Raw genomic sequence first — 24018 nt, forward strand, 5'->3', positions numbered from 1 at the left:
CACACACACACACACACACACACACACACACACACACACACACGCAGCCTCTGCAAGCATTATCAGCCCCCCCCCCCCCCCCCTCGTTTTTCCCAGCTAACACAGTGAGCATGCTGCCTCAACGAGCCTCATCATCAGCTCTTTTCACCCCTGGTTTTTGCTTCCTACAAATCCATGACAAAGCTGATGAATAAGCCTCATCAGCCTTTTCTCCTCACCTCATTCTCAGAGTTTCAACTTCCCCTTCTTTCAAAACAGTCGCATCGATGCACAGTAAATGTGAAGCAGGTTAGAACAGTGTATCACATTTTAACTACTGAGGACCGTAGACGGCTTCTCTTCAAACCAACACTAACAGTCTTGGAAAACAATGTCTGACTCACAGATTTTGTGATTTTGAATTAATCCTAGTTGCACATGATGAATTACAAGTATATCCTGGAATGTTTTGAAATCCAAGAACTGATTTTTCTGGTCAACTATTGATGCTCTCTGTTTATTATTTACAATACAGTAACAAAACCTCAAAGCTTGTATGAATATATTTAAAACTGGAAGGGCAGAGCGCAGACCTCCATCAATGCCAGTGTCAAACAGCATACACCAGATTAAAAAAAAAAAAAAAAAATCAATGGTAAATGATCCAGATCCGCCTCAAATTTTAATGGGTTCTCCCCTGGCCCATGACCCATCCCTCCACCAAGTTCAGTGCAAATCACTTTATTTCTTTTTGTGTAATCCTGCTGACAAATAAGGTGAAAACGTATCCCCTTGGACAGAGGTAATGAAGGACATGATGAGATGTTAGGATCACTGAGGTAAGATGATACTGAAAAGGAAAATGCAGTTGTTACAGTACAATGTTTTCTAGGCAGAAAGGCAGCAACAACTGCAGACTCGTCAAAGAAACTACTACATGAGCACATGGTAACTCCAGAAATGCTAAATGGACTGCACTTATAATAGTGCTTTTCTAGCCACACAGAGCTTTTTCCTACACATATAGTGCTTTTCTGATACACTGATGAAAACATCAGGGGCAGTCATCATAATGTAGACTGGAGGAGCCTGGAAACGAACCGCCAACCCTCTAACTCCTGAGGTATATATATCCTATCTTCAGACACCAGGATATCCCCAAATCCCAGAAACCTAGGATACTACGGTACATGTAAGTGCATACATGCGTCCTCAAGTCGAAACACACATGATTTAGTAAGTGAAATCGTTAACGGTTCATTTTTAGCGCTGGTTCATCTCGTCTTCCATCATACGACAGAGAAGCTCAGTTCCAGCGGAGCGGTCAATACAGAAGAAACCAGGCGGCCAGAAACTAAAGGGGTTCACTCATCCTCAGCTACTGAGATAACTCAAACTCATACAGACATGAGAAACCTGGATAATGTTCGAATCATGTATGTAACTAGGTCACAATGCGAAACGTCATATCTTAAATATGATCAAAACCAGGATATGAAGATTAACTCGGGATAATTGTCTGCATGTCAATGTGCTGCTTTAAATGTCTTTTGTCAAACGATGGTTTGTATGAAGAGTGTTAAAAACCAGTTCAGTTTATCCCTATTTATAAACCTCTTATTTGGACAAGAAAAGACAGATGAATGCAGTTAAATGTCTATTTCATGTTGGACACCTGAGTCCACATGACCCCGCATATTTGCAATCATTGGGAGCATTTCGGGTTACATTATATGGCTGAATGGGGGGCTTGTTCACTGTAAACCTGTCTAATCATTCACATAATTGCCCCATGTTGTAAAGCAGTGTATAATGCTTCCACTGTTTCTCCAGATTTCATGAAACAACATAGATAAATAATCAGGTTTTCGCCACAGTCAGGTGACCCAACTTTCGGCCAAAATGTGAGTTAGAATATGGACACGTACAATATGGCGGACTGCACATGACGAGGATTTTTCCTGGCTTGAAATACCGGAGACAAACGCTGAATAAACAAAGATCTATTCGCCGAGCACCAACATCACAAATACAGGCATCACTCCACTTCTGAGCCACCGTGTAAATACTGGATTCACTGGACTGGATCCGCTGCAGGGAAAACGACAAACGCAACGCAACAGCATGTACACAACACAACTGAGTGTCTTCAAAAGATGAACAAATACTAACTAATCAGTTTGCCTCTACAACACAGTCGGTTAATAAGACCCTGACTTGGAAAAGGAGCAGTCACCCACGCAATGGAGACTAACAAACAGGCCAAATACAACGCAGGAAATCAAACAAATTAACATGTGCATACTAACAAGGAAGAGCAGTCGGTCAATTAGTAAAGAACATTCACCGCTACTTTACATCACAAACCTATTTGCAGCTTTTAAATTAATAATGTATACATATCATATTTTATAAACTACAATTTCAACACTTTTTTGCCGTGTGCAGATTCCAGACCTACTGTAGGTCAGGCTTTCTTCATCATTTACTGTTCTCCCTCTTTCTGTATCTCATGTACACAGTTTATGTGTAATGTTAACAGTTCCTACACTGGCCTTTAAAGAAGATCTATATCAGTCAGAAAGACACAGCAGCATCTTTATAACTGACTGTGCAAGGGATGAGATTGACCTTATTCATTTCAATAAGGTAGGTTGCTGTGACAATGACCATCAATACTAATATCCCACAGTGCCAAACCTCTGCACTTTAGCGCCTCACTAGCCTAGAATCTGAAATGGCTTGCTGGCACTTTCACAGAGGAAGGCAGACCTGAACTCACCACAATGGTCCACTCAGTTCCGGTTTGTAAGGAGGAGTTCCAAGAACTGGAATAAATGGGTAACTGCTCCAGTGTGGTACAGTCAAAGGTCACAGGCTCCTAAAGCAACACTAGCATTATCTTTGTGTGAATGTCTTGCATGGAGCGAAAATGACCTTGACTGCTTTTTTTTTCTTGGGTGATTGATTCTTTTAGGGTTTTTTTTGGGCCTGAAGTGATGACTGGAGAGACACGCTCACAATAGAACACAGCCTTTATCCATGTCACTTCCAACCCAAGCGGTCGAAGGCTGGATAATACTTCCACAGGACACTGGAGGCTCTGGGCAGTTCACCTTTGCCATGACCCCAACATTCTTAAATAGGGTGTTTTTTTGCCTGAGGAGGGAAACTCTAGCTGGGCTGCAAACCACTGTGCCACCCACCCATATATGTGCTTTACTCGCCGTCCCTTATTATATATTTCCATGTACGCCGAGTAAAATTTGCTAACATCTTTACATGAATACATACGGTTCTCTGAAAAGCCTCGGATTATAAGGAAATACCAGTCGGAGCAGTCGCTTCTACTCACTGTTGTGAAATGGGGCATGGGGTTGTAGTTATGTGTGACTAACCTATATTTTGCCACATTTGTTGTGTCACTGTTGTTTGGACGGTATTTGCATAGTATCAGGCAGAAGACGAAAAAATGACAAACTGGGGGAAAAAAAATGACAGCACTCAATTAGATACAATTAGATAACAGCCGTCCATTGTGATGAGAGTCACAACTAAATGTTCAGTGTTGATCCTCCTCAAGATCTGACCCCTTTAACCCCGCTCAGAGACGGCCTCCTCTCTCCTCCTCGGCTCCAGCCGTTGTTTGAAACTCTTTCATTTTTAGCGCCCCCATGGAGAGGAGCACATTCTGAGGAAATGACCCCGCAGTTTCTGATTTCACTTTAGTTATTTTGCTTCTCTGAGCTCCTCTCAACTAGCTTCTCTTTTTTCATCACAAATTCATTTTGAATCAAACACGACACATTTTCATTCAAACCAGAAAAGGGATTTGCTTTTCAAAATCTACAAATAAAGAGCAGAGTTTTAAGTATAAAGCTACACAAGGATGTTCAACTACCATGTCATATATGACTTCTAAGCTAGTAGTTTCCCCTGTTCCCGGTCTTTATGCTAAGCTAAGCTAAGCTAACAGACTCCTGGCTGTAGCTTTACATTAAACAGACAGATATGACAGTGACACTGATCCTCTCATCTAATTATATCTGCCCATCCTTTAAGGAGATGAGTCAACTATATGATTCCCACAGAGCGTTTCAGTAAGAATCATCACATCAATCACATAGTTTAAAATTTTGTTGCATGTGTGGGTTTAAATTTTGGATGAATTCGTAAACTATCAAAGGGTGACTGGGTTCCCAGTTACAACGAGAATTTACTACAGCTCTTATCTTGTTCTCCATAGAAACAGTCAGTGTGATGGTTACAAACTCAGCAAACTTACTAAAAAGTTAAAATGATTCAAACTGTTGGTCAAAACTTAAACCAGTTCTGTTTAACGATCCCAGAAAATGTTAGCAAATGCTACAAATAGCTCCTTCAGTTTTTCACCCTTGACCTGCAGCTTCACGCCTATTTCTGCACACGGCAGGTCACTAACATCTCCCTCCTGTCCTTCATCCCTCCCATCTCTTCCTCCACCTCCTCCAGTCAGTCATTATCAGCCATTAATTCTCCAAACTTATCCGTCAAGCTTGCATCCATCCATCCACCCAACCGTGCATATATAGTCAGCTTGCTGTGTCTGTGTGTGTGTGTGTGTGTGTGTGTGTGTGTGTGTGTGTGTGTGTGTGTGTGTGGTGTAGTATGACTGTGTGCTTCTGCAGGCCAGCTGTGAGCCCGGAAGCTTAACTTAGTGAAGTCAGAGGGAGACTGAAGGTTAGAGCCACCACAGGGAGATGGACAAGGGGCACACATGTACACAAATATGCACAACACACACACACACACACACACACACACATACTTTATATCTATTTCTGTCTCTCTTTTCTCTTTTTCACGTGTCTGTTCCCTTGCTTGCTAAGCCATGGTGCAGTGAGTAAACACAGCTACTTTGCAATTCCGCTCCATAAACTGTAACACCTGCCCCCAGATGGGCAGAGTTTGTGTGTGTGTGTGTGTGTGTGTGTGTGTGTGTGTGTGTGTGTGTGTGTATGTGTGTGTGTGTGTGTGTGTGTGTGGGCCCCTGCTGGCTTCCTACGCTAAGTTGTAATGTACTGAACTGTATATTAGCAGCTACCATAAAATTATATATGACATCCATGGACAGCCAATTCCATTTCAATAAAAATTCATAACACTTTCTTGGTAACATGTATTTTTTTCAATATGGCTGCCAAAAAAAAAAAAAAAGAGAGAGAACTTGCATCCTGGTAAACAGGTGCTGAAACCGTGACAGCCTGCAGGGCAGACGGGCTAAATATGTCTACGTACGTTCATAGAGGAGACATAAACAGAAAAGGTAGGTGTTGGGAGAGCAGCAGCGCTCTGGATGAATTCCTCTACACTGGAAGAATTTGTACTTTTCGACACAACAGGCCTCATTAGCTTCTTGGCAGGCACCATCCAGAAAATCTGCTTATATACTGGATAAAGCAATAATTTGGGTCAGTCTGTTAAAGTGAGTCGTTTTTCTTCTAGTTATGACTGTGTCAGACTAGTGGTGATCAGCTAGGTGTTCAAAAAGAAGTTTACTATTGCAAGGAAAGGTGCAGTTACAACTCATAAAACTTGCCATTTTCGAATATTTGGACTCGTGAAATATTGTATAATTTGAGTCAAAGCAGCGACAGAGCAGCCGGAGCTGTTGTCCTAATGCGAGACGTGGTATCCGATCAGATCATTTCTTTCAGTAAGAGGATGTCAAAGCCAATCACTGGCGCTCACTTAGCAATTACCGGGTCAATCTGAACTCCTTATTACTACAATTATTAGTGAAGCATGCCTTGAAATCACACATGACCTCGGAATATTGTCCCAACACGGAGAGGTCGGTCTACCGCTGAGAGGAAGGATGTGACCCATGTAATGACAGAGGAAATGAAGGAACGGGGCTTTGATCAGAGCTGGGCTTTTTTTTTTTCTTCAGAAAACTACTCTTGAGACAGGATATTAAGTATCTGTGGATAGTGACAGAGTACGGGGCACCCACATGTGCAACTTGCAACTTAACTTTGAAGTTATTAGAATGATACTGAGCGATATAAGCGTATCATTAATATCATTATAGGGAAGATCGACTACCCGGTCGTTTAAAGTGTAATTACACTCTGAAGTCAAACTGTCAGGGACCAATCGGAAACTTGCTCTTAAACAGCTGCTGCAGCAACTCACACGGTCTCCAGGGCCGCGTCAGTTTCCAAGTGTAAAAACAACGTAGATTGGAGGAAATTTTAATTTTTAAGTGTAACCTTACGTAAGCTTGTCGATTAGCATTTTGACAATACGTCGTCACAGTGAATCATTTGCACTACACTGATCAACCGCACAGAGCTTTTTTCCATTTTAATCTGTATTTTTTTTTTTTTTTATCAGCATCCACCTTTTTTCCTCTTTTTTTTTTTTATTTATTTTTTTTTTTTTTACACAGTTTGGAGAATTTTCCAAACTTATCTTGACTGTCCAGACAGTCCTGAGTCCTAAGTTAGGGTAGGGTTGTACCATTTTGGGAGGGGCGGCTCATTTACTGTCAACTGGGTTTGGCTGTTCACTCAGGATAGATGTGTGTGTGTGTGTGTGTGTGTGTGTGTGTGTGTGTGTGTGTGTGTGTGTGTGTGAGGAGATAGAGCTTGCGAGCACTGAGCTTTATCAGCTCAGTCCGCACCTGAGTCAACCCACAGTAATCAGCCTGGAACCGAACAGACCTACAGGGATTTCTCCTGAAGCTCCGGACTGCCCCTCCATCACCGCTGGGGAAATGTTGCAAGAAACAAGCAACAAAAAGTGGCAAAAAAAATGCAGTTTCAGGGCATTGATTGTTTTTTTTGTTTTTTTTTTGTTTTGTTATTTTACAATCAATAGTGCAGCATCCGTTAAAGACAATCTGTGATAAGCTGACAGGTTGAAAAAGCAGAGCATGATGAATTTACTTCATTTTATAGGTGTTCTAATTCTCTCTGCCCGTTATGCTGTGTGCCTCCAGATCTGTGACAACAGCTCTATCAGACAGTTTCCACAATGTTTTTTGTGCGACAGTAATTGAGAGGCTTAAACCATTTTTCATTTTATAGCAACTCAATTTGCAGTGTGTCACACAGGTTTTCCAGCCCTGCTGAGCCGCGTCCATCTGACAAATTTAGCCCAAGCGGAGAAGTGCTTTGACTACACGACTGATTTGACAAAGCTATTTGTGTTTCAGCGGAGAAGAGGTCCTCCTGCTTACATACCCATAATACATCCTCAGCTGATAATATGGAGATTACGGTTGTTTTTCAGGCAGAAATGAGACTGTTGGACACAAAGTGCTTCATTTATGAGAGACTACTTTCAATGAAAAGACTGAAAGCACGTGGCTTTGTGATTTCTGAATAAAATACACTTTAAATTAATATAGTTTAATAAGGATTAACGATGTATAATTATTCACACGTGGTTCATTTATATTGTGATCTGTATCAGCTAATTACCTGAATGTAAAACTGGATCTGAGCAGTGTCGAATGTATTACGTGTTTTCTTAATGTATTTCTACACAAAGGCAGCTGTTCAATAAATCCATTAAAGAGGATCAGTATCTTCTTTTCTTCTCACCGACTCATAACTAAAACACCTCCATTAACAATGTGTATAATGTGTGTGTAAAGAACTCTGTGTAATTCTTTACTCCCGTTCTACAGGTTTAAATGTGAAGGTAGAAAGCAAATAGCTTTTTGTAGCATAGAGAACATACTCCTCCTTTACTAATGTGTCTTTTGACGTGAGTCAAGAAGACACTGAGGCTGCTGCCAGTTTCTCTGAGAGGAGACAAAGGAGGAGAAGGTTTAACTGTAGAATTAGTGTCATTTATGACATAAACAACCCCCCCCCAAAAAAAAACTTTATACTGCCAACAAAACTGATACCAGAACACATGAAGCATGAAAATCTCTTTACAAACCGCAGATTTCATTTTACTTCTACAGGCCGTTTCTTTAATTATAGTCATGGCTTATGGACCAAAATCTGCACTCGTATGCACAGGCAGCCACGGCTTGTAATTACATAGTTGTCTACACAAGTAAACCTGTAAATATGCTTAGTCCTGTCAGTCAAAGCTTTGGGGGAAATATGGCGTGTGCGTGTTAACAAATCTAAACAGTCCAGAATGAGAGGATTAGCATGTGCACGGTTGTGGAGTTGTCACAGTTGTGAGTGCTGCTTTTGGGGAGTTGTTCTCACTCTATACATGCACACACACACGCACACACACACACATGCTCACAATGTGCAGCTCTAAATATCTTAAATCTTCCACCCACAACAATCTCCTGCATTTTGTGTGCGTGAGCAATCTGGTCAGCTGTTGTGTTGGCGTGTGCGTTGTATGTATGAGAGTAAAACTCTAAACATTTATGCATATGCTTGTGTGAATGTGTGTGTGTGTGAGAGAGAGAGCGTGAGTGCAAGTGTGAATGTGTGTGTGTGTTTGCCTACAGAACTATAGCAAGCTGACTCAGCCTTGACAGTAGCAATCGGAAGCAGGAAACAAGGACTTGGCTAACAACACAAGCCGGCAGCAAGGTCGGATGCACACACACACACACACACACACATACACACATACACACACACACACACACACCCACTAACACACACACACACGCAGAAAGGTAAAGACACACACACACACACACGCACACTCTTTGTCTTTACCTGCCATAATGGAAATAACTGTACATCTTATCTTAAACAGATCAGTGGATTTAATTGTTTCAAAGTGTTTCAAAGTCAGTCGACAGTTAAAGAAAGGAAGCCGAGCGAGGGATGTAGGTGCCAAAGTGTGCAATTAAAGCAGCTTGTGGAAGGGAGATGGGGCGGGTGGGGGGTGGTGGGTTTTGGAAGGGGGGGGGGGGGGGGGGGGCATAAATATCAGCCTTTTCTGGCCACTTTTACTTTTCTACTCTGTCACTCTCTTTCACACACACGGCGGACCAGCCCACTTCCTTACCAACCCCATCTCTCACAGCACTGCCCGGACTTCCCACTGCAATTACTTATAAAAACTTTTCAGCTCCACCACACGTGGTCGGGTTTTTAAAAAGCTGCGTCCCCCTCCTCACGTGGTGCGGGGGGTATTGAGTCGTCACAGACCCCCTGAATGATCACCGAAAAATAAGGCGGCGTAGACAATAGCTCGTCTTGATGAATTCAATTCTTTCAGGACCCTGTACCGTTGTCCAGGCAGCTCCGGGCAAAACAATCGATGCTTTGATAGTCCAAGAAACACACACTCACTCGGTTGCTCTTAGAAACTCCCTCTAACTACTTCCGAATTAGGATCTAAAGATGATATACATCTGACCGGAACTTGGGATATGTTCTCTTTTCTTAGCCTTGAAGTGTCCTTCCTAAGTCTTCTAACAAGATGTTTCCTGCTGCTTAAGGCGCAACTGAACACGCTCGCTTCGGATAAGCGTGGAAAAACAAACAAACAAACAAACAAACAAAAAAAAAAAAAAAAAACCAAAACAGAAAAAAAACCAATATGACAGCTTGAACTGACCTGGTCTGCTGTGGAAGCGGCAATGGTGTTCGACTCAGACATGATTTGATGCTGTGACCCAGTGGTGCTTCTCTGCTGGCCACTGTAGGCTCCTTCATTCACACCTTGCCTTTCAGTTCCGCAGCGAAAGAGGGGGGAGAAAACACAGTATACCCTCCCTTTTGCCCTGGCTTGATTAATGCCTGAATTACTTTCACCTCATTTCATCTGATGGAGCTCTGCTTCCTCTCCGCCTCTCTTGCTCATTCGGCATGGTAGCCCACTCTCTCTCCCCTCTCTCTCTCTCTCTCTCTCTCTCCCCCCCTCCCTTCCTTCTGTGACTCCCGCTCTGCATCCCCTCCATCCCTCCCCTCCCCTTTTGCGCTCTTACTTTTTACTCACCCCTCCCTCTTTCTCTCTTCTCACTCTTTTACTTTCTCTTTCTGCCCCCTTTTTCTGTCGTATTTCACCATTTCAGGAATATGCACCCTCCCCTCCTTCCCTCCGTCCGCCGTCCACCTCCCCCCTTTTTCCCAACTCCCACCACCTCCCAAAAAAAGACACAGGAGAGATCCACAGTCTTTTTCCTCTACCTCCACAATGAATGGCTCGTTGTCACTCCAGCACCTAGACTGAATACAGAGCAAGTAAGCGGGAGAGAGGAGGGCCGATGGTGGTGGTGGTGGTGGCGGAGGGGACTGGGGGGGGGTGCTGAACTTCTGCTTTAGCTGGCCGGAGTAAAATGGGGGGAGGTCTGGCGCACCCATGGGCTACAGCCAAGTTCTCTCTCTCTCCCTCTTTCTCCCAACAGATTAGAACGAGGAGATAAAAAAAGTGAGGAGCCTGCACGCCTTCATCCCGCACCCCCCCCCCCCCCATCCCCTCACCCCTTCTCTCTGACTCTCTTATTTCTTCCGTTTGTTTTCAGAGGCAGCTGCTGCAACTCTGCAGACCACCAACAACTTTCCTTTCAGCGGCACTTGACTCTTCCAAATCCTCGTCCGTCTCTACACCCTGACATTGCCAATGCCCACCCCTCCCTCCCCCTTCCCCCCTCCCCCCTCTGCCGTGTCACACCGAGAGGCCGACCGAGCCAAAGCCCTCTTCCTCCGCCTCGTCCGCGACGTGTTCACAGAGTTACACCCTTTCAGATTCAAGCGCTTCCCCCCTGAGCCTCTGTTTTGTTGCGCACATTGTTGTGCCTGTTTGCCACCATATGGCTAATGGCGACCCCGCCACAAAGAGAGCGAGGAGGAAGCGAGGAAGTGAGGGCACGGGAGAAAAAGGTAGTGTGCATCCACAATGGGGCCGCGATTGAGAGATCAACAAAAACATCACTCATGCAGCAGAACGAGAAGCCGTCTTTCAACGTGTCACCCGGCGTCGGATTCTCTGACTGGATGTGGTGCGAGCGATGTCAAAAGTTGATGGGCAACTGGCGCCCGGCCTAATGGGTGTTTGATAGCCACAAACAATGGCCTCTGCCGCCTGAGTGGAGGCCCTGCAGTTATGTTGAACACAAGATAAGCAACGCAGACAGGATGCTATTCATTTGTCTATCAATTCAGAGGATTAGAATCTCACAGGGGATCCAATAAAGGGATCATTACCATATACCCGCCCTATTCAATGTGCTGAGAGGAAGTGCTAAGGGCAATGAAAACAAGTGCGCCCAACAAGTTGTCGCACATGTTGACACATTTCGAACAGACGAGTTGTTGTTTAAGAGCTACTGTCGCACACTGGCAATTACTTCTGTATTCCTTCCTTACAGCAACTGATAACCTGTTATTAAAGAAGCACATTTGCGACAATGTTATTTGGGTAGAGGTTGTTTAGTCTCTTAGTTTAGGTATTTATATGCGCTGATGCTACATGCGGCAATGCTACTATTTTAACTACATTCCCCCGCAGCAAAGGGGGAAGTGTAGCTGTTTTCAAAATTATGTAACATTTACAGCGATGAGCAATTCTTTCTCATCTTTTTTATTTTTTACCAAATATCACATCACTGTATTTTGTTTTCTCCTACAGGAAAGAAACACCAGGCTGCTTCCCCAGCACCTGCACCTCCACATCCTCTGATTCAATAGAGGAAGGCTGGTTCGAAGGTCGGGAACAGAGCGGGAGACTGACAGTCAACGTGTCTCAAGGGACGCATCCGGCACTGGAGAGCTGGTTAGCGGGTCGGGTCGGGGGGGGGGGGGGCTTGCATGGTGTGGTTCAGCTCCGTTGTGTCAAGCTCCCACTGCTCCCAGTTGTCAGGTACCAAAGCCAATGCTACCTCAAAGAGCCTCATCACACACATTCATCTTTTAAGGTTCCTCTCCTCTCTTAGAGGAGGAAACATCAGAGAGACTCAGCCTCAGTCAGACCCAGACTCAGAGGAGGAGTCTGAGATCCAGAACCAGAGACTAGCAGACGGATCAGAACGGTTAGCATAGTTAGCATCTTTTACTTGTTCATGTTGTTTGTTAGCTTGTAAGTGGCAGCGGCCGACAGTGTTGGTGGTTGTGCTAATGCTAACTCTCACTCTTTGTAATGACAAGGTTTTCAGGTTTATTTAGCCCCACCCCCTGTCCCCTCAAGTTGACAGGATTGGTTCCTTAGGTTTGTGCCGTATGAATCCCTGGCTGGTTTTATGAGACTGTCACTGGTTCACTGCAGTTCAAGGTGGAAATACTCAGCTCATGATGTCTTATATGGACAAGGTTAAAAGCATGCTTTTCATTGGAGGGGGAGAGTGTCTGACAACCAAATAGCTCTAATGCTCCAAAATAATTCATTTATTTGTTTCTAGTTTGGTGTTGCAGTAGCTAACCACTTCCGTGCAGAATGAGCGTGTAGCATCATCAGCTACAATTTCAAAGTATCTTCCGTACTGGATAAACTCAGAAGTTTCACTAAAGTTATTCTGCAACATAAAGCCTGAAAACTGAGCGTACACATGTGCATGTCCTAAGAAATCTAACTAGTTCTACAGCAGCTGCAGAGCTACCATGCTGAGGCCTCAAGAGCCGTGATTGGTCAGTTTGGCCTGGGTGTGTCTCGTCCGATGCTGATAGTGAAGGAAAGAAACTGGAGAAAGTTGAAGAAAGGCTCAGTAAGCCTCTTGTTTTCAATTACACTGGATCACACACTGTGTTTGTGCTCTAACAAAACCACTTCCCTCACCACTGTTGCTGTTCTCTCTCACAAAGCAAACGAAACACGTTCACACGACGACCTCTGCTGTGACTGAAAGGAAAGAAGAGTAGTTTTCGGTCTGATAATGTTGGAGTGGTACAATCAGTAGGCGACGACCTGAGCTGAACTATAAATGTGCTCCTACAGTGGGATCGAAACAAGTATAATTCCATGTTAATACAACACAAGGCACGTAGGGCACGCTGCTAGATGTGAGGGTCATCCCATTTTTTCTTTTCTTTTGCGAGGAGCCATTTACTGCACTCCGGTGTAGCCGGCCTGGTCTGATAGTTTGCTTCTATTCAACAGCAGCACAAAAACCAACCAGAATTTTAAAAAAAAGAAGACGCTTTTAGTAATAAAACCCTGTGCTCTGCGTGTGTGTTTTCAAAGTTACACACATGAACTGCTCAGAGAAAAGCTGTCAGGAGGTGAGTGAGTGTGTGTGTGTGTGTGAGTTCATGTCTTTGTGAGAACAAACTGAAGTTTTCAGAGTGAGAACATTTTTGCGACATGAGGTCATCTATTTTAGAGCTATGACAAAGAACTGTAATAATAAAGACAAGTGTGTGTGTGTGTGTGTGTGTGTGTGTTTGAGAGCTAAACTATGGTAGATCATTAGTTCCTCCACAGGGATCCAGCCACTTCTTACTAGCTGTGCCTCAGGAGGGTGTGTTGGCCTCAGATTAGGTCAAACCTAATGAAAGGCTTACCAAGTACACACACACACACACACACACACACACACACACACACACACACACACACACACACACACACACACACACACACACACACACACATACATTTAGAAATGAAGTGTAGGGGACAATCAGTGCAAACTCAGTATGAATTTGGTGGGGACAAACAGATCTTAAAATAAATGCTTGTTGTGGCTGCAGCTGCCTGTTTGTGGAGTGGAGGTGGTGGGGGCTGGGGGTGGGGGGTGGGGGGGGGGCAGACTTGTTTCGTTAACTAATTGCCCTATTATGTTAGGTCATTTAACTCTAATTAGAGAAGCACAGATGCTGCTGCTGAAAATAACACCAACTTGTTAAAATACTCACTTGTTTCTTTGTGTGTCGCTCGCTACAGAAGAACCGGCCTGCGGAGGACTTTCGTATTCAGCGGCGCTGAAGCCTGCTGATGTTCCTGAATGGTTCTCACACCCTGCTCCTGAGAGCACCTCCACATCCGCCCACTGCACACAAGTAAGTCTTTGCACTGACGGGATGGTTTATTAAGTGCTGTGCAGGACTGAGATGAATCATGTATTTATGTCTGAAGGATCTCCTCTTAACAGGCCTCGGGGACTGGCTGGGTTTGTTCGGTTTGGATTTACATCTATTAAAAAAACAATTGCTTATGGGTTAATAAAGACCGCATCTGTTTTTATCACAGCTCTTTTGGCTTTGTGTGCTTTTCAAAAACGCCCGCTTCTGAAAGGCGTTATCTGAAAATGATGGTCTGGTGTTATGGCTAACTCTCTGTCTCGCCTAATGCTTCTGTGTGAAATAATGATTTGATTGATGCTCAAATTACTGATGAAATTACTATTTGGCTTGTACGGCAGCCATTATAAAATCTCTATTTAATGTTTGGCTCACAATATTAACAGAGAAATATGTCTGTGTCAGGAATGTCAGTTTTTATTTGAAATTCAAATTTTCATTCAAATGTGGGGAAAAGATTAACCTGAAGTTCCTGACTTATTAAAAATTAAAATGAACAGTCCTGCTGCGCGCTCTTAAAATTCACAATCAACTTGACCTGCTGCCTGTTGATCAGTAAAACAATCTAATCAGCAAAAACAGAGGAGGATGCCAGCGAGCATAGCCGTGCTGATTGGATAATCACCACACTGAAGCGTCTGAGAAGCAGTACGTGTGGAAGTATTTTGGGTTCAACACAAGCAGCAACTTCCAGGGCTGAAAACTGAAGCTGACATGGAGCTGCTTAACGGGGGTGGGGGGGAATCAGGCACTGCCAAGATGGCGACGGCAGAGCAGCCAACTCTGAGCTTCAAAAACCACTCTTCTGAAACCTATGGGTGATGTCACCGAGGCGGTGTCCGTGTTTATTTATAGTCTATGGTTTAACAATGTAGATTACAAAATTTCATGAGTTTGATTTATTCAAACCTGACTTTCTGAAAAAGTGACAGCTCTGTCATCTATACTGAAACACAATCCAAGTGGGAAAAAGTTCCAGACTATGGATAAACCTGACAAACTAATTTAAAGGAATACAGTTCTACCTACTGGGAAATGCCTTTATTTGCTCTCTTGCTGAGAGTTAGATGAGAAGATCAATAACAGTCTCATGTAGATATCACGCTAGAGCTAGCTTGGATTAGCATAAAGACTGGAAACTGGAGCAAACAACTAGCCAAAGATAAACAAATGCACTTACCAGCACTTCTAAAGCTCACTGATTAACACAGTATTTGGACAGGTGACAAATTAAAGTGTCTGGGCAAGGTAGTAGACCGCCATGTGCTGCCACAACAGCTTCAACGCTCCATGGCCTTGACGCTACAAGTCTCTGAAGTCTACTGGAGGGATCTATACGAAACTAAAGACATTCCCTCCGTTGGTGTTTTGATAATGGTGGTGGAGACACGTCGGGTCAAAACCTCCCATAGCTGTTCAACTGGCTCGAGATCCAGTGACTGTGAAGGCATTTCCACACTCATCGAACCAGTGACCCCTCCTGTCTTATGGATGGGGGCTTTATCGTCCTGTTTCTCCACTAGTTTTTCCAGTTTCCAGTTAATTTGTCACCTGTTTGCACTTTGATAGTGAACCTTGAGCTGAGACTGTTTTTGTCAACAGCTGTTTCCACCATCAGGGAACAAATTGACAAGCTCAGCTTTTGATCCAACACGGAGAACAGGTCCGACCCAGAATGATGGAGAGCTGAACACAAGTCTATGACGGAAGAGAAAACTCCTCATGAAGACCAAGAAACAGTCAAAAGCTCCAAAGCAAGCAAGTAAGTGGACCGTGCGACGAGGTGGTTTTGTTTAGACTCCGCACAGTAAATGTCGTCTGTCCTGCTCCTCATCAGATGACAGATGTAAGGCACAGTTTTGTGGAAGAGGAGGCGATGCAGTTGTTTTCTCGCTTTTTGATGCTTCACTGTGACTAACGCGACCAGAAAGATTTTGTGGTTGCCATTTTGCTGTAACTCGTAAACAGGGACAAGCCACCGTTAATGTTGAAGAGTGAGGAGGGACAAAGAGTGAGGAGGGCAGGGAGCGGGACACTGATAAGGTCAGAATGGATCTCCTCTTTCCTCAAGGCGTTCCTGTTAACATCCAAACACATGCCAACATCCATTACATGTGAGCCTGAGGCCAAACACAGACATTGATCCTAAAGTTCATCACTGAACATTCAACACAAACAACAGATGACGACTTTTCCCCCGACGTTCAAAGGGAGAGTGAGAAATAAAAGACAGAGCACAAGACCAGGGAGGCTTCCCTCTCCGCTTTGGTTTTAAGCTCGAGCTCCGACAAACCAATATCCTCGCTGATGGCCGTAACAAATATGCAGTAATTTGAAGATTAATGTAGCTTGGGTCTCACATTTCCTAACTTGTATTAGACATTTAAATCAAGCAGGTAATAAAACGGGCTCGCAGCATGAGCTTAAGCACATTATGCTGTAATTAGGGAGGCAGCTCGTTGTGGCTTTACACCCAGATAAGGTAAGCTAAAAATTAGACTGTGATTGAACACAGCACAAACGTATACATATTGACCTGTGCACACCTCTGCGTGTGCGTGTGCATGTGTGTGTGTGTGTGTGTGTGTGTGTGTGTGTGTGTGTGTGTGTGTGTGTGTAACTGTAGCTGTACCATGTTGCCGCAGACTGTTTTTATGTTGCTCTAGTTAAAGCAAGGAATGCAAGCAGATAACAATCGGACAACAAACAGCAAAGGATGGGGGATGTTTTAAAAACGACTGTCTGCGATCCACAGCCGTCAACGCAACATGACAATAAGGTAAAAGGTGTTGATTAACGTGATGGCATGTTGGAGGTCATGGCCTGTCATTCACATCTCTTCATCTCACAGTTTATAGTGTCAGAAGTTCTTTTAACTCCAACTAGCAAACTGCATTTGCATTTCCTGCAGCTGCTTCACAATAAAAGCATCCAGCTGGTTTGCGGGTGGAAAGCTTTTAATGTGAAGCAACAGGGCGTGTTCAATTTGCGTTAGACTGTAACTTAATCCAGCTCTGTTTGGACTGTAGGGAAAGCAATCAGTAAAAACTAAAGATTTTGATAAAAACAAGCAGGTGTATTTTTGTTAATTTTGTTAATTTGTAGAATTATTAATCTCCTGTTGGTGTTTAAAGCTTTGCTCCAATAACAAAATGCTGCTTAAGTAACAGTAGGGGTCCCATAGAAAGTCCACACTTAAAAGTCTGGGGTTTAAATAAATAAACTGAACTGTGAGAGTGTAAAGGAGAAAATATCCCGGCGTCTTTTGGACGATGCAGTAGAAATATTTTCGGGAGCCGATGACTCGCAGCAGATTGGTGGGTTTTCATCTCCTCTCGTGCTTTTTCTCTCTTTTCTCAAAGCGTTCTTATCTGTGTTGACAAATAAATTCAAATATCACTGCAGACTCATGGCAGATATATCTCTGCTGTGCCTTTTCTTTTATGGGCCCAGACTGTCCTCTGATCCAAAATGCCAATGAAACACAATTAATATTCAACGAGACGTTAGAAAACTTCAGAACTGTGCACAAAGTTGTTTAAATAAACAATAAACACCGACTGTCGACTGCCTGTATTTATTCCTCCTATTGTCCATAGATGAAGCTCATAGGTGTGAATGGGACATTGAGTTTGTCTGTGGTTTGTCTTCAGCATAAGTTGAAGAAAATTTTGACCCGCTTTTTCCTGACGTTTGTCCAAACCAGTTCAAACCACATCACAATACTCAAACAAATAAGGAGCTTGTGCAACTTTAGTCCACTTTGAAGTGAACGCACGCACGCACGCGCGCACACACACACACACACACACACACACACACACTGAGACAAAAACAGCAAACTCCAAAAGCAGAGGTCAAGCAAACACCATTCTCACCCATAACTGACCTTAATACAAGAGAAGTCAAAACTGAAGGGACGGCGCTCTCTGCTGCACTTTGTCGTTCCCAAGAAAAGAAAGATAACTTCAAAGCTGACTGCAGAACCATATTCTATATTTTTACTGTTTATATAGGAATTAAATCCTTTGAGAACTTTGAGAATTCGCACGTAGAACAAGGTTCAGACCCTGATGAGAGCAACCAGCCGAAAACATAATTACTCAAAACATCTTAAGTTAAGATTTTCCTTTAAGTCTGAGTTAAGGTTTCTCCTTAAGTCTTCTCCTTAAGGTTTCCTTAAATGTTCACAGTATTACAGGTTTTCTGTTTATCTTGTTCTTATACTTAAAGGAATCACTTTCCAATATCTGTTGTCTTCAAGATTTCCTTAGAACAAAAGAAGCTTCAGTTCAGGCCCACACTTTGATTTGTCACTTTCACTCAGACCATCCATACGACTTTGACATTAAGATGCTATAAAAGTGGTGATTTGGGCTTTAACCTAGTATATAAATGTAAAATCTTAAAAAAGATGTATGAAGCTGCCAGCCTCAGCATGACGTCTTGTCTTATAATATCCACGCATCAACCTGCTCTTACACCGAAGGGCTAATCTCACAGGGAGCCAAGAGTCGCATCTGGGCTTATTACATCCCCCTCGATCTATATATCTGTCCCTTACAGCAATTAGGTTAATATCTCTTCACCTCTCGTTAGCTCAGCATGCCTATGATGGGACGTCTGACTGTGAGAGGGGCCTCGAACTGAAGGAGGCATCGATAAGCCCGACTCTCTCTTCCCTCCTGAGCGGTGCATGTGAGGAAAGAGCTCAGCGTGGAGGGTAGAAAGGTCCCGAGAAGATATGATAAGAGAAGTGAAGGGAAGACAGGACAGAGTACATGAAGGGGAAGAGCAGCGAGGACAGAGCGTCACAGGGTTGACGGTTCACAATGGGACAAGCACCGCAGGAGCCGTGGAGCAGGAGAAAAGGGAAGAAACACAAAAAAGCTCAGTTTTGCAACAGCAGGTCGGCTTTGTCCGGCGCAAACAAAAGAACAAAATGTGTTGAAGCGCAGTTGGAGGGAAAATCGCCCTTTCATGTTCAGTCCAAAACAGCAAGGTCTTTAACTGGAAGCAGGGGAAGAAAGTGTGATTCAGAAAGGAAAAACAGGGAGAAAACATCAGCAGCAGAGAGAGTAAAAAAGCAGAAGCGAACAGAGAGATAAAGGAGGGACTGAAGACGGGGAAACGAGACTCAAAGGAGTGAGGGATGTTTGTGCGGTGGTCCGGCTGACCTGAGCTGGCCACTCTGTGGACACCCAGGGGAGAGAGACAAATGATGGAGAGGAAGACAAGAGAGTAAAAAAGAAAAGAGGGAACAGAGAGACATTTCCAACGCTTGGTTTAACCTGAAGTTTCCATGATAATTCCTCTACCCATCCCCCGACCCCTCATCCCTCACTGCTTTGGCTGGGAGGGCCCCAGCTGTTGGGTCTGTATAAATAGCGTGAGGCTTCGGCTCGGACCCCCGGGGAGAACGGGGCTCATTGGAGAGAAGGCATGGGAACAAATCGGGCCGGAAAAAAGCACACAACATACACATTTTGACAAACATATGGGACCATTGCTGAGGATGAAAGTGAGGAACATGTGACTGAAGTCGGCCTCACGTGGCAGAAGTCACTGTCGCGGGTCGAAATGCGACCAGAGAGAGAGAGAGAGAGAGAGAGTGGAAACCAGAGACAGACAGAGACAGGAAACATGTCTTCATCATTCAGGACAGAGATGAAACGCTGTCCGAGGTGCCAGCGCTTTATGGACATCGGTTACTATCGACCGCCGCAAAGGCAGCAACATAAAAAGCCTAAAGAAATCCTGCATCACAACACAGGCTCATGTGTCCGTCTATGAAGAAGCAACTTACACACAACACATACGCGTCTCTGAGGGTCAGTCTGACTGAAAACCACCATATGATACTTTCTACAATTGAGTTTCAAAGTTCAGTCTTGACCCCAAAGTCGAGTATAAACTCTAAAGTCGGAAATTTGAACGTCTACATTTCCATGACGACTAGAGCCGACTCCGTCTCCTGATGCTGATGAACAATCCAGAACAGCTACTAACTGGACCTTGAAGTGTTTGTCCACTTCTTTTTCTAAAAGTTATATTCAGGTCAGACACTGGAGTGTGATGGTGGCTTTCTCCTCTCTGGGTGAAGTGGGAGCAGGATGTTCAGGAGCAAAAGCCCCTTTCAGACCGAGCACCTCTGAGATGTCAGCGCCGTGCCTGAAAAGACCCGCCGTTGTTTTTCCTTTAAAAGTTGCACCGTTGATGCAAAAACTCCGGACAGTAACTTTTTCACAACTTCTTCTTCAAGTCTAAATACAATACAGTCCCATTACTGAAATTAATCAACAATTTTAATAATAAGAAGAAAAATCTAATTTCAAACCTACATATTTGGTTTAAGGACGTTAGTTGGACAAAAGAAGCTTTTTAAACAGATAAACTTGGGCTTTTTTTGTTGCTATTCTAAATGTCAGTGTATGTTTTAACATTGGTGTAACTTCTAAGACCGGCTTGATTTTCTCTTTTAAAGAAGGGGGGGGGGTCACTTCAATGTATGTGTGTGTTCAGTGTGAATGTTAAAGCTGCACCAATCAATATTTTAGATTAACAGTGCATCAGATGATTATGTGTAATGTGAAAGGATTTTAGAGTCTTTCAGCTCATTGTTTGGGATAAATCCACAGCACTGTGCGCGTTCAGCTCCGAGTGTCAAAACGGACAAAACAAAGTTAGCAAAACTGGCAGGTGAACGTTGTGTTGCAGCATTCAGCGGCTTATGAGCCAGATAAGAGTGAATATTGGACTTAAATTCATCAGGTGGACAGAAGTAAAACTCCGTATGAATGCTGATGTTGCTCTGTGTCTGCTGGATGCGTAAACACACATTTTATTCCTGACACGTTTGCTGCAAGAACTACGCCAAACTGTTGTGTTTACAGTTAGTGCCACTGCCCCATGTGGCAAAAAAAACCGCAGCATTAAAGTTGTGTTTTCACTTTTTTCTGTTTGTTCAGCTGCGGAAACAGTGAGGCAACAGAAATGTATGTCGTTATTTACTAAATAAGAAAACCCATGAGAAAACGTAACTGGGACATTACTGAAAAGTACCAGTCACTGTAATGAGGGCGATTGACAATCAAGCTGCGAGGATAAACAGGCAACATCAAAAAGTTTTAACAGTTTTATATTTCACCGCTTACGCAGCCTGTGTGATTTTTCTGCTCTGACATTATTTTCCAAATAACAGCTGTTCTCCAACAGCGCTGCACCTGCATCTGTAACGGCCCCGCCACGTTCGACCCCCGGCCGACGAAGGAACTTCCTGGTGATGTTTTCCCGCAATGTGACAGAGCCCCACGTCTGAGAGTGGCTTCGGAGAGGAGGAAACACAGAGAGGAGGAAGAGTGATAAATAACACAGGGGAGGTGTGTGACCGAGCAGGAGAGGCCTGTCCGACCCTGAGAAAAGCAGACCCCCCCTCGTCCCAGGCTTATAGCTGCCATTCAGCACTCACATACACATACAGAGCCAGGGAGCAGGTTGGGTTCAAGCGCAACAAATGACCTAAATATGGTTCTGAAAGGGGCCTTTGAAAAGAGTTCAATTGGAAACCGTTGAAAATGATAATAATACTAAAAGAAAGTGGGGGAGATTTAAGAGCTCCGTTGTGTGGACACAATGTCAGAGCCCTGTCCATAATTTCACCGACTCCAGAAGGACGAGAGAGGAAGAGTGTGAAGTCTCCTTTTTTCTGTCTTTTTTGTGTTGTTGGAGGGAGGGAGACCCATTAAACCAGAAGGAGAAAGGGGGAGAGGAAGAAAATCAGAAAAACTAAATTTTCAGCCTGAGTGGTTTTTCCAAATGAAATCTAAAGCTCAGAAACACAATGGACTCCTTTTTTTTTTTCCCCTCCCCTCTTTGCTGTGTATGTGTGTGTTTGTGAGCGTACACCGGGGGGGGGGGGGGGGGGGGGGGGGTTTGGTTAGTGGTGGGTTACCTTTTAAAGAGTGCCCAGCAGTGGACGTGTTTGGCATTTGTGGCCCTTGTCCCTCAGTTGTGCGTTCGCCACAGTGGCTGCCGTTAAGCTGACGTTGGGCACTGTCTGCCCGTACGGACGCTTGGTTTTTTTTTCATCCGTTCATTCAGCCAGTCAGTCAGGGGGTGAAATCAGAAACAGAAATCATGTCTGACTCTTCTCCCCCCCCCCACCTGCCCTCACAGCTCTTCCTCTCTCTCTCTCTCTCTCTCTCTCTCTCTCTCTCTCTTTCTCTCGGTTCACATCTGTTTGTTGGCCGCTCGCCCCTGAGGCAGTCAACACGGTTGCTGAGCACTGCTGTTAACTAAACTGGCTGACTGGCAACTCAATATGTTTCTTACATAAGGACAGAAAGAGAGAGAGAGAGAGGAGAGAGAGAGAGAGAGAGAGAGAGAGAAACTGTCTCGTTTCACCTGTAATACGTGCACTCACATCACGACGGTCCACGGCTCCAGAGGGCAGAAACAATAACAAAAATATTTTTAAATCAGGCACCGACCGGAACATGGAGTGTGACTACGATCAAAGTGAAAACCAACTTTCAAAAGAAAAAAAAAAAAAGCCTCCACACATCCCCAGTGAGCTGAAGTTTGGCCTGAACAGTTCGGAGCTAAAGTCACAGCCTCGCAGCCTGAGGTCACTAAACAGATTGGGTCTTTATTATTTTATAATTTAAGATAAAACGGAGCAAAAGTTAGAAGATACTTATCAACTTTAGTACATCAACTTCTGTTTGTGGTGGGTGTTTGTCTGTGTGTGTGCGTGTGTGTTTGTGTGTGCGTCTGTGTGTGTGTGTGTGTGTGTGTGTGTGTGTGTGTGTGTGTGTGTGTGGATTGACATATCTGGGAGCACTTGTGCAGAAATCTAAAATGTGTTCATGTAGTATTCTAATGTGTGGATCTAATGTGTAAGTGCGTGTGTGTGTGTGTGTGTGTGTGCGTGTGTGTGCACGTGGGTGGTACGTGTGTGTGTGTGTGTGTGTGTGTGTGTGTGTGTGTCCTGACCTTGGGGAGGTTGTGGCTGTGGGTTCCACTATTTCTTTCCATTTAGTTTCCACTTCACAGCCTACAGCACACATTAGCCACACAACCCCTGGGAAATGCCACACACACACACACACACACACACTGAGTGACACACTCATTCTCTCTCACATCCACCCACACGCACAAACACACAAAGGCTCCCCACTCAGGGGGTACACAAACCGTGGGGCTATCACAGACTCTCCTGCTGCTGTTGCACTTCTGACAACAAACCTGTCATTACATGAGCATCATGTGCAAACTGCATGAAGACTAGTGGAAAACCGTTTTCTGAACCGTATTCATTTATTATTCAATAAATAATTGGCAGTTATTTAACAAAAACCACCAAACATTCTGAATGCAGCTTTTCACTATTATCATGCAGCGCTGATGGCAACAGAAAATATTCATATTTCCATATCCGGGTCGATCCAGGTATTTTAATTGTATCGGCTAAAATGAAGCTGAACAAATTCTGGTCCTTTCTTTGTTGAACTCTAGACTTTCATTTGCAGTCTGAGGTGTGTTTCTCGCCGCTGCTCGGCGCATTATTGTGTGAACGTGAAGAATTAGTGCGAGTGCCGGTGTTCGCTGAGACACCAGGCCGGCAGGATACACAGGGTTTGCTAATGTATGAAGTGAGTTATCAGCAGCAGTGGACAAACATTAACGACAGACATCACTGCTTCAACTCTCACTACGGCGACAGAATGATTCAATTTCTCAAGTAAAACGAAAAAATGTTCATGACTCATTCTCGCTCTCTATTTATATGAAATGCCAGATAAATATTAAATCAATCAATCAATATTCAGGTGATATACAAGTATCACTTCAGACTAAAGCAAGATTTGAGCAGAAAAGTGTTTATGGCCCAAATCAGCTGAAAAAAATGGACAAGAATCTTTACCAGTATTAGAGAATGGAATAAAATGAAGTAATTGTGAAAACGAGGCGTCAAAACTGTGCAGCAACAAACAGTCAGAGGATAAAGTTTGTAACGTCGCCTGTTGAACAGTTTAAAATTTGAGATTAATTGAGGGAATATGTAAAAATATGAGGGTTCACAGGGTCTAAGTGT

At 43.9% G+C, this 24018-nt stretch overlaps 1 protein-coding gene across 3 annotated transcripts in view; it reads right to left on the minus strand.

The window, feature by feature from the left end:
* slc6a9 (solute carrier family 6 member 9) overlaps window positions 1-24018 on the minus strand; it is a 74599-nt gene that overhangs the window by 33285 nt on the left and 17296 nt on the right. Inside the window, exon 1 of one of the 3 annotated variants that reach the window (XM_056392208.1) lies at window positions 9523-9758. The exons of the other annotated variants lie outside the window; for them this stretch is intronic. Within the exon in view, the coding sequence (XP_056248183.1) occupies window positions 9523-9564 (42 nt within the window). The 5' untranslated portion in view covers window positions 9565-9758. Of the gene's footprint in view, window positions 1-9522; window positions 9759-24018 lie in introns of those variants that run through there. 3 annotated transcript variants of the gene reach the window in all.

The sequence above is a fragment of the Seriola aureovittata genome, chromosome 12, assembly GCF_021018895.1.
Source record: "Seriola aureovittata isolate HTS-2021-v1 ecotype China chromosome 12, ASM2101889v1, whole genome shotgun sequence".
Taxonomy (NCBI): Eukaryota; Metazoa; Chordata; class Actinopteri; order Carangiformes; family Carangidae; genus Seriola; species Seriola aureovittata.